This window comes from Rhinatrema bivittatum, chromosome 13 (genome assembly GCF_901001135.1).
Source record: "Rhinatrema bivittatum chromosome 13, aRhiBiv1.1, whole genome shotgun sequence".
Lineage (NCBI taxonomy): Eukaryota > Metazoa > Chordata > Amphibia > Gymnophiona > Rhinatrematidae > Rhinatrema > Rhinatrema bivittatum.
In genome coordinates, this window is record NC_042627.1 from 7159515 (window position 1) to 7177530 (window position 18016).

General features: G+C 46.9%; 1 protein-coding gene across 1 annotated transcript; it reads left to right on the plus strand.

Moving 5' to 3' along the window:
• The first annotated feature begins 3005 nt into the window (after positions 1-3005).
• Positions 3006-15412, plus strand: LOC115075132 (glutathione S-transferase P-like). The gene is made up of 7 exons (XM_029575344.1): positions 3006-3115; positions 6769-6804; positions 7288-7394; positions 10443-10530; positions 12060-12163; positions 12890-12997; positions 14414-15412. Coding segments are annotated over exons 1-7 (633 nt in total). The 5' UTR covers positions 3006-3114; the 3' UTR covers positions 14603-15412.
• The last annotated feature ends 2604 nt before the right edge of the window (positions 15413-18016 follow it).

Below are 18016 nucleotides of genomic sequence, written 5' to 3' on the forward strand. Positions count from 1 at the left end.
TTTTCTAATATGTGGAATACATCTGGTCTGGGCTTCTAAGATGGCATTTTTATACAATCTCCATGCCTGATGTATACTCTTAACCTTTGCAGCTGCGCCTTTCAGTTTTGTCTTAACCATTTTCCTCACAGTTACCTTTTTGAAAGTTAAATCCTGTCGCAGTAGATTTCTTTAGTGTCTCCCTTTAGTTATTAAGTTAAATTTGATCATGTTGTGATCACTATTGGCAAGTGGCTCCAAATCCTGGTGCAAGAGGTATTAGTGTTGGAGCCACTTGACAATAGATCTAAAATAGTTTCCCATCTTGTTGGTACTAGCTGTTCTGTGAAGCAGTTATTATTTCATCTAGGAACTTTACCTCTCTAGCATATCCTGATGTGACCGTCACCCAATCAATACTGGGATAATTGAAATCATCTATTATTACTGGGCTGCTGATTTTATTAACTTCCCTAATTTCTTTTAGTTTCATTATCTGTTTGTTCATTCTGGTCAAATGGATGGTAGTACACTCCACTACTATTTTATTCCCTTTTCCACCTTGAATTTCTATTCATAAAGATTCAACATTGTGTTTTGTTTCTTGCAGAACTTTTATCCTGTTTGACTCAATGACCTCTCTAATATACAGTACCACCCCTCCACCACTTTGATCCATCCTATCATTTCGATATAATTTATACCCTGGTATCATAGTGTCTCATGTTATCCTCCTTCAGGTCTCTGAGACGCCAATAATATCTACCTATTCATCCAGGGTTATACACTAACTCTCCCATCTTATTTTTTAGATTTCTAGCATTTGTATACAGACATTTCAAAGTATGTTTTTTGTTTGTATTAACAACCTGCTTAGCAGTTGACAGGGATGATTTGGAATCTTTCTGTCTGTTTGCTCTTTTACTTAAAAGACACCATTTATTGCAACCAACCTCTCTACTAATTCCCCTGTTCTCTTAGTATCCTACAAAGATGATACACTATTCCAAGCCATGCGCTTCTGAGTGACTGTCGACTTTCCCCATCTCAGCCATGACTACACCAAGATGCAGCCTCACTTTACCTAAATGAGGAGGAAGATGACATTGCAATGCAAGCATTCACTGCCACAATCAGCAGTCCCCTCTGTTATCTCCTGCATTTGGGGGCTGCCCGTAGGGCAGTTGGCAAGGTTGGTACCTGGGATCCATTGCTTGATCTTGAACTCAGTTCCACTCCTCTCCTACTCTCTTGTCTCTGCTGGGTGAGCCCTTGAAGGGTAACTTGATGGTTGTCTTCTCCGGAGCATGTGGCACTGGATCGGCAGTTCTCCAAACAATTTCTACCTTATTGGCACTGAATTTCTCAAGCTGCGTGCCACAGGTTAACTGAAAGGTTACCGAAAAACACAAAGCAGTCTCCAGTCAGTAAAATCAAAACTTCTTACTTCCAAGAGGACCAGAAGCTTTCATCCAGATCTTGGGACTCCCTCCCAGGAGAGAGCTAGCTCACCAACCTCTCGGCTGCTCTTTGAAAGAATACCAAAATATAAAGTCACGTTATTTGGACTGCAGGTACATTTTTGCAGGGGAAATAGAGGTAGAGCTCACACTCCAACTTAAAAATTGCTAGATAACACTCACTAATAGAGAAGCAGGATTGGGCCATTACAACAATCTCCAGTGGGGATGCAGTGCACAGATGTCTCATGTGGCCCTTCTCCAGAGTCAGACTCCTCAGTAAGGTTCCTGGTAGAGCCTTACCCCTATAAAGCATGGCTACAGCACGGACAGCTGAAGGAGGGGCTTTAGGAAATCACATTCCCATCTATCCCCTTTTAGAGCAACTGCAGGACTCTGTGACTTTAAGGAGAAAGTTGAAAGGGAATGAGGAGCAGCTGGCGTAGGACTTGGTATAATGTTGCAATGATCTCCCTGGGCAGGGACCGAGAGCAAACTGGCACAGAGGACCTGCCCTTTGCCACAGAGAGAACCATTTGATTTGATTTAGATTTTGGTTACATTCAAGTACTGCTCAGGATCTGCATTTGTACCTGAGGTAGTGGAGGCTGAAGTGACAAGCAACGGCAGTGGGATTGGAGCCGGGACTTCCCTGGTTCACAGCCCCACTGCCCTAACCACCAGGCTGTTCCCCCACTCTGCTCGTAAGCAGAGACTCCTAACAGGAGTTAGGGTTAAAACAGCGGACACTGAGACTTTGTAATAGTTGCGCACCACATACGGAGTGGACAAGTGACCACCGAATTAGGAGCACCACTCTGCACCGTCCCTGAAGGCCACGGTACCAGACAACACGCGTGTTTCACACCTCGCGTGTATCTGTGGGATACCTACATGGGGTCCTGCACCGCTCCGGTGCAGGGGCACCTCCCAGCTTATTGGATTTATAACTTGAAACGCTAATATCATTGCAGGATCACAAATCAGAATGGGAGATGGGGGAATTGGCTGATTTGCTGGGGTTTTGCCCGCCAACTGAATGAGCTGAAAGCCATTTTTTTTTTTTTTATATCTTACTGCTGCAGTAGAAAAGCCAGGAATGTCACCCTATATCATGGTCACAGCGGACAGAGGAGAACACGATCTTCTCCCACTGTAACCCCTCTCTACGTTTCTTCCCTGGATCTGCTTTTGACCCTTCCACCCTGCAGGAGAGAAACTTCAGTCGATGGAGGCAGTGATGCCCTGGAAATTCCTTGGGAAGGCTTCTCAGTAACTCAATGGAGGGAGGACAAGAGCTCCAGGAGCCAGTGCATAGGGCAGACGGACAAAAAAGGGGCCTGCAGGTCACAAAAGCTTGCACACAGCACCCCAGAATGACTATTGCCCCAGCATGTAGAGTTAAAAAAAAAAAAAAATCAGGCAAAGCAGTCGCAGAGCAGACTTCCAAGTCAAGACTGACAAGAAAAACAAGAAGGGCTGCCTGGTTTTTGCTTTTCCTGCTGCTTGCACTGCTCTGGGAGTGCACACACACACACACACACACACACTTTTGTAGGTGTTATTGGTAATTGTGGCATCACGTGATCGAGGTTTCAAATTAAGAGCCGGAGCAGCCAAAAGTTCACTTCAGGTCCATCAGCTGAGCAGGCCAGAGCCAAGATCTTCCAGCAACAGTAAGCACTTCCTTCCAGATTTCTCACTTTTTGCAGGGCTGCACACCCCTGGTCTGGAAGCCGCACTCCAGGCGTGCAGAACTGCCACATGCAAGCCAAGGCATTCCTGCAGAGCCTGCGTGTGTCCCCCCCGGGGACTGGCAGCTTTGTGCACGGGGATCTTTAGAGCAGGCGGAATAGGCCCTAATGGAGAAGGGTGGCCTGCCCTGGTAGGGAAACCTCCACCCAGTCAGCGGCATAAATTGCCCAAACAGCCGCCTTGTAAGGCCCAAAGGCCCGGGAAGGAGGCTCAGCAGCCTGGGGCCAGTGAGGCAGCCTGTACGCACAGGCCCCTGCAGGAGCACTCCCAAGCCTTCCTCCTGCACAGACCATCGCAGGGCCTGTAGGTGCATGCCAGCTCACGAGCCCCGCACACGGACTCTCCTTCCTAGTGCTACCACTGCCAGGCTCTGGCCCAGCCAAAGGAGGGGAGGAGAGGGGCGAGGAGCAGTGGCATCATCACTGGGCACTGGCATACAAGGCCAGTGCCCCAAATGTTACCGTCCTCATGCCAGCCTAGAAGCCCCTGTGCCTTTAGAGGAGAGAGATGGGATATTACCCCATATCCAAAGAAAGCCCTGCCCCGGGACCAGCTGATATGGTAACTCTGCTTACAGTGTACACCGAGCATTTTAGCTTTGGTTAAAACCAGTTACGGGTTTAATGCTTGGAAAAGGTTTGTGCAAGCAAATGCAGTTCAGCATTGTCTGCACAATCTGGGATAATTATCATCCTGAGCAGAGCCCAGGAAATTCCCTCTCACTGTCCCTGCCCTACGCAGCTTTCTCTGTACCAGAATAAGAAATTGTTTTTTCATCATTTGTAATAAAAGCATCTGGCTCCAGATGTTAGCGACTTGCTGCTTGGAGCTTTTGACTCTCCCTATGCTGTTTTGGGTTGGACTCACTTTTCTTTTACAACTGGGCTTCCAGCCGAGTTGGACCTCACCCTAATCCCGCTGGCTGTCTGGGACGTGGACGGGAAGATGAAAATTCAGAGGTTCCACAAAGGGTTGTTCCTCCCTCTCCAGTTTTCCCGTAATGAGGCTCCTTTCTCTATGATTTAAGTCCTCTCAGCGCTGGGCTTTGGAAGGAGCTGGCAGACGCCCATCAGGGAGTAGTAGGCCTGTATCTGTCATCATAGTGCAGTGTAAGAAAGATTGGCTGACAGCAGCAGCAGCAGAGAGTAAACAGAGGTTTCAATAAAGTCACATTGTTTTATTTTATTTTTTATTCTTTGGCCAATTCTTCTGCTATAGTGGGAGCAGTCATGTTACAGAGTGCTACAAGCTGCTGCTGTCAGATTTATATTAGTGCGTGTCTGATGTGATCTATGGGGCAAATGACATGACAATATCAGCATTGCTCACATCTGCTCACATGATTTACATCATTTGCTGGGTCTCAGGGAAACACTACAAACGTTCTGGGCATCTCTGTTTACTGTTCCAGCCACTTCCCCTTTCAGGAAGCCAGCAGGGATCAGGGAGAGGGGCTCAGCTTGGAGCAGACAGCACAGGTAGCAGGAACTGCAGAGGAGCTGCAAAAGATGCAACTCAGACTTCAGCTGCGATTCAGAGAAGCAGAAAAATCTGCTTTTCTGTACACCCTCTGACTTAATATCATAGCGATATTAAGTCGGAGGCCCCAAAAGTGAAAAAAAATTAAAAATTAAAAAAAAAAAAATGTTTAAATTGGCCCGCAGGTTGGAAGACGGATGCTCAGTTATGCCGGCGTCCATTTTCCGAACCCGTAGCTGTCAGCAGGCTCGAGAACCGACACTGGAAAAATTGAGCGTCAGCTGTCAAACCCGCTGACAGCCTCCGCTCCTGTCAAAAAGGAGGCGCTAGGACGCGCGAGTGTCCCTAGCGCCTCTTTTACCACAGGCCCTCATTTGCATGCGGGCCGATACTAAATCTTGCGCACAGGAGAGTGGCCTGTTAAACAGCTATTTATTTTTATTTATTTTATTTATTTAAAACCTTTTCTATACCGTCGTTAAGCAGGAGCAGTCACAACGGTTCACAATAGGGCACATAACTACATGCTGTATAGAAATGTCTTAACTTATAACAATTAAACAGGTGCCATCAAAATACTGTAACATAGTTTCATAATAAGTATTAATTGGTGGGTGTTGTAAGTCATGTCCAGTTTTATCTGTATCAGCTATAAGATAAAAGTACTACTTAACTCTAGTTCTTTGTTGTTGAGAGAAAAAAGAAAGAATAAAAAAATGAGAACACACACAGAAAGAAGGCGTGTGTGTGTGTATGTATGTGTGTGTGTGTGTGTGTGTGTATATGTGTGTATGTGTGTGTATGTGTGAGAGAGATTCTGCTGACCGCATCCTACATTTCCCTGGGTTCTGCTCTCCATTCTCTCTGTGTTACGCTTGCTTAAATAGCCATGTTTTTAAACTTTTTCTGAAGGTTTTGATGTTTCTTTGCAGTCTGATTTCTAAAGGCATATTGTTCCATATGATAGGTCCTGCCAGGGATAGGGCCCTTTCCCTTACTTGCGTTAGTCTGGCTGTTTTAACCGAGGGAATAGTCAGCAGTGCTTTGTTTGCTGATCTCAGGTTTCTGTGGGGGACGTGCACGCGGAGGGCTGTGTTCAGCCATTCTGCCTTTTCCTCGTGTATTCATTTATGTATGGTGCAGAGAGTCTTGCATTGTATTCTTTGCTCAATGGGTAACCAGTGTAGTTCAATTAGGGTATCGGTGATATGTTCTCTTTTACCAGTTTGAATTCTTGCCGCTGTGTTGTGTAATATCTGTAGTGGTCTTATTGTGGTGTATGGTAAGTCATCTGGCTAACTCTGAATATCAACGCCTCCCAGTTATGCCCCCAGAACACCCCTAACTTATCCGGCTACATTCTTTTGGCTAAATGCTTTTGAATGTGGACCTCCTAATATATTTGTAACATTTGTTTTTAAATTGAGAAACATTACATGTCTATATTTATTTATTTATTTATTTATTTATTTAGTATACCGACATTCGATTGAGATATCACATCGGTTTCCAGATAACAGGTTGAATAGGGCGAGAACTGCCCTATTTTACATTGTAACAAGATAACGATTAAATTATATTAAACAATATAATAATAAGATAAATAACATAAGAAACATTGTAACAGTTGAATATAAATAAATGTGATTATAGATTGTGGCATATAGCCTATTTACAGAATGTACAAACAAACAAGTATAACAAACAAAATAACAAACAAACAAGTAGACCTTCATGGCAATGCATTTATGCTAATTATCCAGCCACAAGCAGCCCGTGAATGATGGTGATAAGTACGTAAAGTGGCATGAAACAAGCAGTAGACAACCTGGGGCATGCACAGAGCAGCTTCCTCTCTGCCATCTCATTTTATTGCCGGCTATATTTTGCATACAATGCAAGAAATCGCCCTATCCCTCAGTATGAAGAAGAAAATGACCACTCGGGGGCCGATTCTTATTTTTAAGTCAGTACAGCAGAGCTCATGCTGGTGTTACATTCGGGCGGCTCAGCTGCCTCGTGCGAGAGAGAGAGTCGTCGTCAGGCGCTCCTCACCTGCTCACTATAATTCTTCCTTCTCTTCCTCTTTCCCCAGTGCCCACCTACACGCTGCAGTACTTCCATCTCCAGGGTAAGTCCTTCTCCTCTACCACCACCCAGCCAGTCACAGAGCAGAGCCAGCTGGACCCTGCGAATTACCACCCCCAGCTAATCTGTCATTCGGGGCCACCGACTCCAGCCAATGAGGAACTGCCAGTGACATCACTCAACCAATGAGACGCTGGCAGAGCCACTACAGTCCGTGCACAGATACCCCAGTTCTGGTTCTGCATATTTAATAAATCTTTGTTAATCACATTGGGATACTGATGGAATGTGATCAGTAAAGTTTAGTGAGAAATAAATAAGAGGAAGGGAGAGCCGGTAGCTGAACAGCTCTACGGTGCCCTCCCCTGGGAAGGGCAGCATAGCAGCCAGAGGGAGGAAGCCTGCAGCTCTCTAAAAGGGAGCGCTACTGTAGCGCTAGGGAACAGGGAGGGGCAGAGGGAACCCTGCTGCGGCCCTGCGTCTGAATTTCATTTTTCTCCATCCCGCTTCTTGTCTGATGTTACAGGACGAGCTGAGCCGGTGCGCTTTCTTTTGAAAGACCAGGGTCTGAGCTGGGAGGAGGAGGTCGTGACTCCCGAAACCTGGTATCAGGGGGACTTGAAGAAGAGTTGTGTAGGTATCTTGGCAGGGCCTCTAGGTAGTGTTTGTATTTTGTTTTCTCCTCCCAGGCTTCCCATTCTCCGCCTCAGACCCCTTTAACCTGCTGTGAATGAAGGGGACGTCACATTCTGTGAGCTGTAACCCAGATCTTATTTTCAGCAGAAGTTCGTCCTGGCTAACTTCAGAAGTTAGCTGGGCAAACCTCTGTCTTTGAAAATCATCCCCTACTGACCAGCTAAATTCGTCCGTCCAATTCACAGGGCGCACAAAGGTCAGAAAAAGGGTGGGTTTTAGATTAACCGATCAGGGTTGGTTTTCAGCAGTAGCCAGCTGATTTTACCTGGACAATTCTGTTTGCCCAAATAGCAGGACAAACGCACAAGGTTCAACTCCCACTGCTGCTCCTTGTGACCTTGGAAAAGTGACTTTACCTTCCATTGCCTCAGGTACAAACATTTAACAAGCTCTTTCAACAAGCCTTCCCCTAACCCAGACACACATCAGCCTTGCCTCAGATCATGTACTAAGGCCTTCTATTTAATGCAAGCCATCTCAGACATTGTAAATGATCAATGCACGCCATCTCAGACATTGTAAATGATTTGCTATAGTTACCGAGTTTCCTATCTACTACAGTTTCTTCATCTTCCGAGTTCCATTACCCTTGTTTTATTGTAACTTTTTGCCTCTTCGTTGTGGTTAATGTTAAATCCCCCTGTTCCTTGTAAACCGATATATGATCTGTATCATGAATGTCGCTATAAAAAAGTACTAAATAAATAATAAAATGTACAAAGTATTTTTTCCAATGACACAGATTTAGAGAAAAGCCTTAGAGGTGAGTTTTAAAAGCCCGGTGCGCGCATTAATTAGGGGATGCGTGAATACCCTTGCATCAGCCCTAAGAGAGAGTGCGTCACAGGCACAGGGTCCCACCATTCACCCACCTCTCACACCCCCAGGGGGCAGATCCTGGAGAAGGGTGGGAGGCAGGCAATAGGGAATGGAGGAATCCTAGTTCTAGACCCAGGGGTCCCCTAGTGTGGACGCCGAAGACTGAGGACAAACAAATAACAGATCCAAAAACCGAGTGGTTAGAGCAGTGGCTGCAAACAAGGGAAGCCAGGGCTCAAATCCCACTGCCACTCCTTGTGACCTTGGGCAAATCACTTCACCTTCCCCCTGCCCTGACCCTCAGTGATTTCACCTGCACGGGGTCATGGGGGGGCACCGTTTCATCCTTCGTCTCAGGCAGCAGATTACCTTGAGCCGCCCCTGCCTAGGAAATTAAAAAAAAAATAAAAGCTGTGGAATATTTCCCTCTGCATTCTGACCCCGTTCTTCATTCTCTCCCCATCCCTTCTTCCTGTAATCTCACTTCTTATTCTCTCTCGCTGCTCTCCCCCCCCCAGAAAAGCGATGCTCTTTAGGGGAGAGAAGCAGGTGAGTCCTCTCCCTCCATGCTTAGCATCAATAGCGGTAGTGCCAGAGCCCATGCTGGTGGAGGTGCCTGGGGTTGGGCTCTTTCCCAGATTGGCCTGGGCTGAGGATGCTGCAGAGGAGGCTCTCACAAGCCCTGAGGGAAGGGACTCCCAGCCATTGCTCAAAAGCGGCACCTACCGGCCTGATGTAGGGTCCCACGCTAGCTGCAGGTCGTGGTCCCTGGCTCGTGACTGTGGCTCCAGCAGCTGGGCTGGGTGGAATTGGGAGGGGGTGATGTAAAAACAGGGGTATCCCTCGCCCCAGCCAGGTGGGAGTGAAGGCTCATGGCTCTGTGGCCCAGGAGAAACTGCTTACAATGGAACTGGAAGAGGACATTTCTGGGCGAAAACTCTCCAAAGAAGTGCAGCGGAGGAAGAGACATCGCCTATAACAGCAAAGGCTTCTTAGAGGAGGGAAGAGAAGATGATAAAGGTAGGGTTGCCACGTGGCTCCAGATCTTCAGGACAGGTTGATTTCATCCTGGCTTTACCCCCACGGCCTGCATGGAGTTGCAGTTCCAGTATCCCCTATTGAGACGACTATGTCCATGCAGGCAAGTGGGGATTTCAGGACAGGTGGTGGAATAAGAGGCTGCTTGAGGCAGGAGTTGGGGATCAGAGCCTGTCGGGGGGATGCTGGTCTCAGATCTGAATCAGGTAACGTTAACCAAGATGTGAAGCATTCCTGCCGTATCAGCAACGTACCCCAGCTCAGATACTGCACAGAGAGAGTGCAGTACAGGGCCCAAGGAGTCTGTTTTGGGGTTTTTTTTCCTGTAAATTGCTGTCATTGGACAATAAGAGTCTTTGTCAGTGATGCTGCTGTGCAGGAGCAAAGTTATAAGAAGCAGATTGCAAAGCCCAGCATGGGCTCTCTTTCCGTGCAGGAACCGAGCGCAGGGCAATTTTCAAAGACAAACCCCCCCCCCCCTCCCCATCTGTGCGTAAGGTTCCTTGCATTGTGGCCCTGTGCGCGTTACTCCGCGTGCAGCCAGGACAGGGAGTCCTGCGCGCGAGGCTGAGGAGGGGCAGCACTCGGATACTTTCCAAGTTTCAAACGTGCGCGAGTATTATTTTCCCTGAAAAAGGCAGGGTCTGTGCGCGCACCTTTTCCACATCAAGGCAAACCTTGCAAAACGTAGCATAAAGTTTGTGGGCCCCAGGCCTGACGCTTCTCTGCACCGTTTGAAAGCTGCCCCCAGTTTAGACGGCAGCAGAGAAAGGAGCTGCCTTGCACAGGCAGCAAGGAGAGAAAACGTAAGCCCTGTATTCTGGGCAGAGAAATGACCTCGAGAAGGAATGATCCTTCCCTCTGATGATACTGAGAAAGCTCTCAGCCTTCCTGGCCTCCCTCCTGCCAGAGGACAAGACCTCGGTCAATCCAAACGCTTGCATCTTTAAACATTTACCAGCTTATAAAAGGTTTCCTCCCTACCCAGTCCCTGTGCTGGCTTTCTTTTATCCTTCCAGGCATGATGAAGAGGGCAAGATTAACCTTTGGAAGTGACTTCTTACCGTCTGTACAAGGCAAACCCTGGGTCGCATGCAGAAATGGACTTCTCTTTTTGGTTCCTCACAGGCATTTGGGCAGCTGCCAGCACTGAAAGACGGAGACTTTACACTTTACCAGTCAAACGCGATTCTGCGCTACTTGGGCAGAGCACACGGTGAGTGAAAGCCTGTGCCCGACGTGCCTGACAGTGAGGTGCACTGGGGATTCCCCCCCCCCCCCTTTTGAGGACAGGTGCTGGGAGACGAGTGAGCTTATAGGGTGGCTAAGCAGAACTCCACGGACACGAGCTGTGCTGCAAATTAAGAACATAAGAACATGCCATGCTGGGTCAGACCAAGGGTCCATCAAGCCCAGCATCCTGTTTCCAACAGAGGCCAAACCAGGCCACAAGAACCTGGCAAGTACCCCAAACACTAAGAAGATCCCATGCTACTGAAGCAATTAATAGCAGTGGCTTTTCCCTAAGTAAACTTGATTAATAGCTGTTAATGGACTTCTCCTCCAAGAACTTATCCAAACCTGTTTTGAACCCAGCTACACTAACTGCACTAACCACATCCTCTGGCAACAAATTCCAGAGCTTTATTGTGCGTTGAGTGAAAAAGAACTTTCTCCGATTAGTCTTAAATGTGCTACTTGCTAACTTCATGGAATGCCCCCAATCCTTCTATTATTCGAAAGTGTAAATAACCAATTCACATCTACTCGTTCAAGACCTCTCATCATCTTAAAGACCTCTATCATATCCCCCCTCAGCCGACTCTTTTCCAAGCTGAACAGCCCTAACCTCTTCAGCCTTTCCTCATAGGGGAGCTGTTCCATCCCCTTTATCTATCATCGGTGATAGTTTCAGACAGTCTTGGTTTAAGCCAATTTGTATCCATGGATTTGGAGTTTAAATGACTATACAAAAAAAGCAGGACTGCACCTTCATAGATGCTAAGCCTGGCCTTGTCAATATCAAGTTGTCTGGTAACCCTGCTTGAGCGCCCAGTGCCTGGGTTCTAATCCAGGCTCTGCCATTGCCTCTGTTTGCAACCTTGGACAGGTCACTTTATCTTCCTGTGCCTCCACTTATATAGCTGGTGAGCTTGAAGGAAGAACAGAGAATGAAGCAGACCCTTCTAACGGCTCACTCTAGGGAGGTCTTCAGCAGAAAACAAAACAAAGCTCCAGCACCTCTGCTTGACCCTGTAACATAGGCACTGACATTCCCTTGGGTACTTGCCAGGTACTTGTAGCCTGGATTGGCCACTGATGGAAACAGGATGGTGGAGCTTGATGGACCCTGGTCTGACTCAGTAGGACATCTTCTTTTGTTTTTATGATCCTGATTCCAGAGGTGGCAATGACTTTCAGTCCCAGGACCTGCTTTTTTCTGTGAAGTGTAATTATGCCGTAATAGCCATCAATCTCTTTTTTTTCCTTCTAAAACTTGGCAAGTTGCATGTGGAAGGGGGAGATTTCCACACAGAAAAAGCATGGATATGGGATTTCTGTAGATAGCTTAATGTGACAGGGGATTTTGGAAGTGGATGAATGAGAGAAGCAATATCTGCAGGGAGGGGGGAGCAGCTTTCTATGGGGGTAACGATATCCACAGAATATTAGAAATGTTTGCAAAAGGACTTGGGATTTTCTTTGTCTGGTTCCATTTCTTCCTGTCTCCTTCTCCCTCCTCAGATCTGTACGGGAAGGACAGGCAGGAGGCAGCTCTGATAGACATGGTAAACGACAGTGTGGAAGATCTACGTGGAAAATATCTCAGGCTGATCTACCAGACCTATGTGAGTCCTCCCTCCCTCTCTCAGAGCTCTGTGATGGTGAGCATGGACCTCTACTTCCTGTACCAGGGTTACCGTCTCGCTCTGGTCACGTCAAACTGGCTAATCCAGGCCTAATCCCATGCACAGAATTGTATTTCTCTATGCATGCGATGGGACAAAGCCAGGACTGGAGCAGCCTGTGCAGGATGACCTGGGTGAGATTACAACTCTGTGCAGCAGGTGGGGACTATTATACCAGGAGCACTGATGGCAGTAATACGGGATGAGGAAATGGGGTGCAATGAGAGCATCCCCAGGATGATTGGGATCCTAGGGGAGACAGTGAGCTACAATGGCAATTCTCTAGTCCATCGTTAATAGAGAGTCCACCAGAAGACAGTAAGAGGCAGATATTCAAAAAGTAAGTTAGCCGGATAAGACTTATCCAACTAACTTACAAGGGGTATTATATTGCACAGCTATGCTGCTAAATATCCCCAATTAAATAAGTGTTATTCAGCTAACTTTATACCTACTATTGCCGAATATCGGCATTTATCTGGCTAAGTTAACTGGATATGTAACTCCTCCCCAAAACGCCCATGTCCCACCTACCAGTTAGCCAGATAAGTACTTGTCTGCTTAAATACTTATCCAGATAAATGGCTACTGCTAAACATGGCCAGATATTCAGCTAGTGGGGAGGGACTGAATGTAAATGACACGACCTCTCCTTCTTGTCCACAGGAGGAAGAAAAGGGTCGCTACATAGAAAATCTACCCAATGAACTCAAATACTTTGAGTGTTGCCTGTCAAAAAACAACGCAGGGAAAGGATTCTTTGTGGGCGAGAAGGTAAAAGTGTAACCCCCCTTCCATGCATGCAACGTTTGCATTCACTGATACCACTGCAAGAGGCCCAGTATTCATATACCATCCCCCTCCCCCACACAGCATGTGTTCCTACCCCATCCTCCCCCTCCCATAGCCAGTGCTCCTACACATTCCCCCTCCCACAGAGCTAGTGCTCCTACACCATCCTCCCCCCTCCCATAGCCAGTGCTCCTACACATTCCCCCTCCCACAGAGCTAGTGCTCCTACACCATCCTCCCCCCTCCCATGGCCAGTGCTCCTACACATCCCTGCCCCCGCCCTGCAGAGCTAGTGCTCCTACACCATCCTCCCCCTCCCATAGCCAGTGCTCCTACACATCCCTGCCCCCACCCCGCAGAGCTAGTGCTCCTACACCATCCTCCCCCTCCCATAGCCAGTGCTCCTACATATTCCCCCTCCCACACAGCCAGCTCTCCTACACACATCCCTGCCCCCCCCTCCACAGAGCTAGTGCTCCTACACCATCCTCCCCCCTCCCATGGCCAGTGCTCCTACACATCCCTGCCCCCACCCCGCAGAGCTAGTGCTCCTACACCATCCTCCCCCTCCCATAGCCAGTGCTCCTACACATCCCTGCCCCCGCCCTGCAGAGCTAGTGCTCCTACACCATCCTCCCCCCTCCCATGGCCAGTGCTCCTACACATCCCTGCCCCCGCCCTGCAGAGCTAGTGCTCCTACACCATCCTCCCCCTCCCATAGCCAGTGCTCCTACACATTCCCCCTCCCACAGAGCTAGTGCTCCTACACCATCCTCCCCCCTCCCATGGCCAGTGCTCCTACACATCCCTGCCCCCGCCCCGCAGAGCTAGTGCTCCTACACCATCCTCCCCCCTCCCATGGCCAGTGCTCCTACATATTCCCCCTCCCACACAGCCAGCTCTCCTACACACATCCCTGCCCCCCCCCCCTCCACAGAGCTAGTGCTCCTACACCATCCTCCCCCTCCCATAGCCAGTGCTCCTACACATCCCTGCCCCCGCCCCGCAGAGCTAGTGCTCCTACACCATCCTCCTCCTCCCACAGCTAGCACTCCTACACCAACCCCCCCACCTATAGCCAGTGCTTCTCTACCATCTCCCCTCCACAGCCAGCGCTCTTATACCATCCTCCCACAGCCAGCGCTCCCCCACACTACCCCCCCTCCCATAGCCAGTACTGCTATACCATCCTCCCCACTCCACAGTCAGCACTTCTATATCTCCCCTCTTACAGTATATCCCCCTTCTTCCCAACTTGTGCTCCTATACTCTCTCTCCCGCTAAGGCCAGTGCCCTCACACCATTTCCCCCAGCTCGCAGCCGGCACTCCTACACTTTTCCTGCCTAGCCCCCTGCTGATGGAAATGGTGCTTAACCTTTCTTCTGGGCCTATCCTAGATATCATTCGCTGACTACAGCCTCCTCAGTGTCCTTCGCAACCACCTGGTCCTCGCTCCCAGCTGCCTCCATGACTTCCCTCTGCTGAAGGCTTACGTGGACCGCCTCTCTGCCCGCCCCAACATCAAGTCCTTCCTGGAGTGCCATGAAAGCAAAAGCCGCCCCATCAACTGGAATGGCAAACAGTAATCCTCCCGTGCTACCCAGGCGTGGGCACCTCCTGATGACATCACTGGAAGCGGCTAATCCTCTGCCTCCTTATTGCATGGTCCTTTTCAGCTCAGCCAATCAGGAAACTCCTTGTTAGCAGCTCTAGGCCCTATCCGTGCGGGGACACCACTGTAGAAGTTACGCTCAAAACCAAGGCTGGATTAAGGAGCAAAGTGGAAAAGCAGACCTTCCCTTCCCCAAAAAATAAACACCAGAAATTTAAAAATGCATAGAAATAAAATTTTAGAGGTTCATAATTCAGCCATGGTGTGGCTCTGCTGCTTAGCCAGATAAACTTATCTTAAAGTAAGCTGCATAAGTTTAGCCGGCTAAGTTTAGGACAGTTTTTTTGGCCTGGCCAGACTCGGCCGGCTAAGTGAACTCCTCCCAGTTACCCCCCTGGAATGCCCCTAACTTTCCTGGCTAAATTCTAGCCGCCTAACTTATTACTCAGCTACAACTGAGCTGGATATTGGGCCCAAATATTAATTTAGCTGGCTAACTTCTCAGTAGCCGGCTAAATGCTTTTGAATATGGACCCCTTAGCTAGCGTTTTACTATATTCTGGGCCCTGCACCTGCTGGGGACCCTGGACCATCTGCTCCATTTTCTCGCTCTTTAATCCAGTTTTGCTCAAGACTTCTAGTTCTCTGTGACATCCAAGGGGTAGTTTCTGCAGCGAGCGCATGCAGTTCTGTGGCACATCTATGTAAAACATGCCCATAAATTCCCATTTATAGAGCAAAAAAAAATCAAAAATAAAAGGAAAATGTTTCTTTTATAATCACATTCATTTCCATTATTTATATATAACGATATATCCCTGAATAGTTCCTTTCTGTTAGTCTCGTCACAATTGTTGGACATATACTTTTTCTTTTAAATCCTGGGGGTTTCTTCCTTGTTGTGATAGTGTATTACTAAACGACGATATATAAAAGTTTTTAAATAAATAAAATAAATAAAGAGATTGCGATTTCTGCTCAATCAGAACCGGCTTCTCCTGGGAGCGATGATGCCCTAAGCTGGCAATCTCAGCAACGCTCCTCCAGCTGAGAGGCACACACCATAGCTTCCCTCTGGAATCCAGCACAAATGTTCTCTTCAATTTGCCAGTAGGAAGAGCTTTGAGCCATAGCTGGAACGTCCTCCCAGGGGCTGTGGACACCTCCTCCCTGGGCAGTCAGGGGAGATGGAGTTGTGTCCATGAACCATATGTGAGTCTCCTAGGCAGTGGTGCACAGCACTGCTGTGAAGCCATTAGGCCTAGCCTCTTACTCAAAAGGCAAGTTCACGGTAAGAGCAGAAATGCCTCGACCACCCTTAAGTCAGCCAGTGTCAAAAGCTCATTATTCATCTTGTATGCAAACAGGAAGCAATATTAATTTTCAGTCTTCTTTCTCAGTGACTACTTCTTTCAGAAAAGACAAAAGGATTTTTAGGCCTGATTAAGGTGATCATGACTGGGCTGCCTGCACATGTGTTTGTGTTTATGGTAAGCCCACCTGAGGCAATCTAGAAGACTGATTAACTTTCATGTATTTTCTCTTTCATAAGTTAATCATGAAAAAATACATTTTTTTTTCTAGAAACATTAGAAAGGAGCGATTTGAGCCTTGGTTAGATTGCTCTATGTCCCTCCATGTTATAAGATTAATGGGAGTGGGACCTGGGAGGTGTTTTTCGAGGCCAACAGCACCTAATGATGTACCTCGTTTTACAGTCATAAACTAGCATACTAATAAAAGCATCATGAAAATGGCATATACCCCAAATACCTGTAGCTGAATGGAAACTGAATTCTCACTATTTTTCCGGACCTTTCATCTATACCAAGAGAATGGCTACCTAATATAACCGCATGGCTTCAGGTCAGAAGGAACAGGGACTTACAGAGTGAGAGGAAATCTTCTGTGTGTTTGAATCAGAAAATACATGCCAAAACCTCCCTCTTTGTCTTAAAAAAGAATAGGGATACTGAATTTTATTTTTTGGAGCCATATTAAGTGACACCAAGCCAGCAAGACAACACTTAGTATACACTTTAGTTTCCCTGATCAGAAGACTTTATCGTGTTAGTGTAGTCAGGAATTCTGGTTTTCATTTATTTAAAGTACAGCACAGGAGAAGATCAGCACATTTTGATAAAAAAAAGAGTGCCTGAGATAGAGTCTATTAGTGCCTCTCAGCTAGTCAAGCAGCGAACACAAACAGCGCCCCCTATCCTCGAACCCCGGACTCGGTCAGAGGACAAAGTAGCAGCTCACCCTATAACACCAGCGCATCACACTCAAATTACTCACAGGTAAGTGTGCACTGGCACTATGGCCACCAGAAAGTCTAGCAATTTATACTTTCAGAGAATTTCAAGGAAAAAGGACACTCACTGACCGAAAAAATGAAAGGAGACAACAGGAGAAAGAGACAGAAACAGTGACAGAAAAAAAGTAAAAGACAACAAGAGAAAGAGAGACACAAATAGTGACTAATTTACACTTACCAGAGCTGTCTCCGAGTAATCTTTTTAAAGGATCATTCATTAGCTGATTCCAGTAACCACATCTGAAAAAGAGTTTACACAAAGAGTCAGCGTCTTTAAAGAACTAGTGATTTAAATCTTCATCTTTAATAGCCCACAGCTAAAGGAGAGGACTTATCTGATAGTTATCTTGGTTTCATCCAGAACAGGTTCTGTTAGTTCCCGGAGATAACTAATAAGCGCTCTTTTCTTAGTTTTCTTAACATTTTTATATGAACATCTGTTAACCTGTTTTGTTTTTAAGATATTATTAATTGCAGATACAACATTGATAATTCTTGCTTCAATATATAATTCCTCAGTTTTGAAGTATCTTGAATGCTCTAAGGGTTTTCATCTGATTACATTTAAATTTTGCATTTGTAATTCGGGCTCTGCCTTCCCCCTCTTCCTCTGAGGGACCTGCTGGGTGGGTTTTGGACCCATTTTTTCCATTTTAAGGGAGGCTCAGCTGGAAGGAGAACTCCATTCCCCCGGATCTTAGAATGGAACCCAACATCTCAACATTCAAGAAAAGACTCAAAACGTGGCTGTTCACGCAGGCCTTTCCTAACTCCAACCCCATCTAACTCCCTTCATGCAACAAGCTCCGCTAGTATTAGCGTTAATAGCCACCTCTCACAATGTTATTTATACATATATATAACTTTCTAATCTTCATTTCCCTTCTCATTCCAAGTTATTGTTTTCCTTGTTATATGTAACTGCTTTTCTGCACTATTGTTTAAATGGTAAAGTTTATTATAATTTCACCCCTGTTTCTTGTGAACCAGCATGATGGGACCACTGTCTTGAATGTTGGTATATAAAAAACTTAAATAAATAAATAAATAAATAAATAAATAAATAAATAA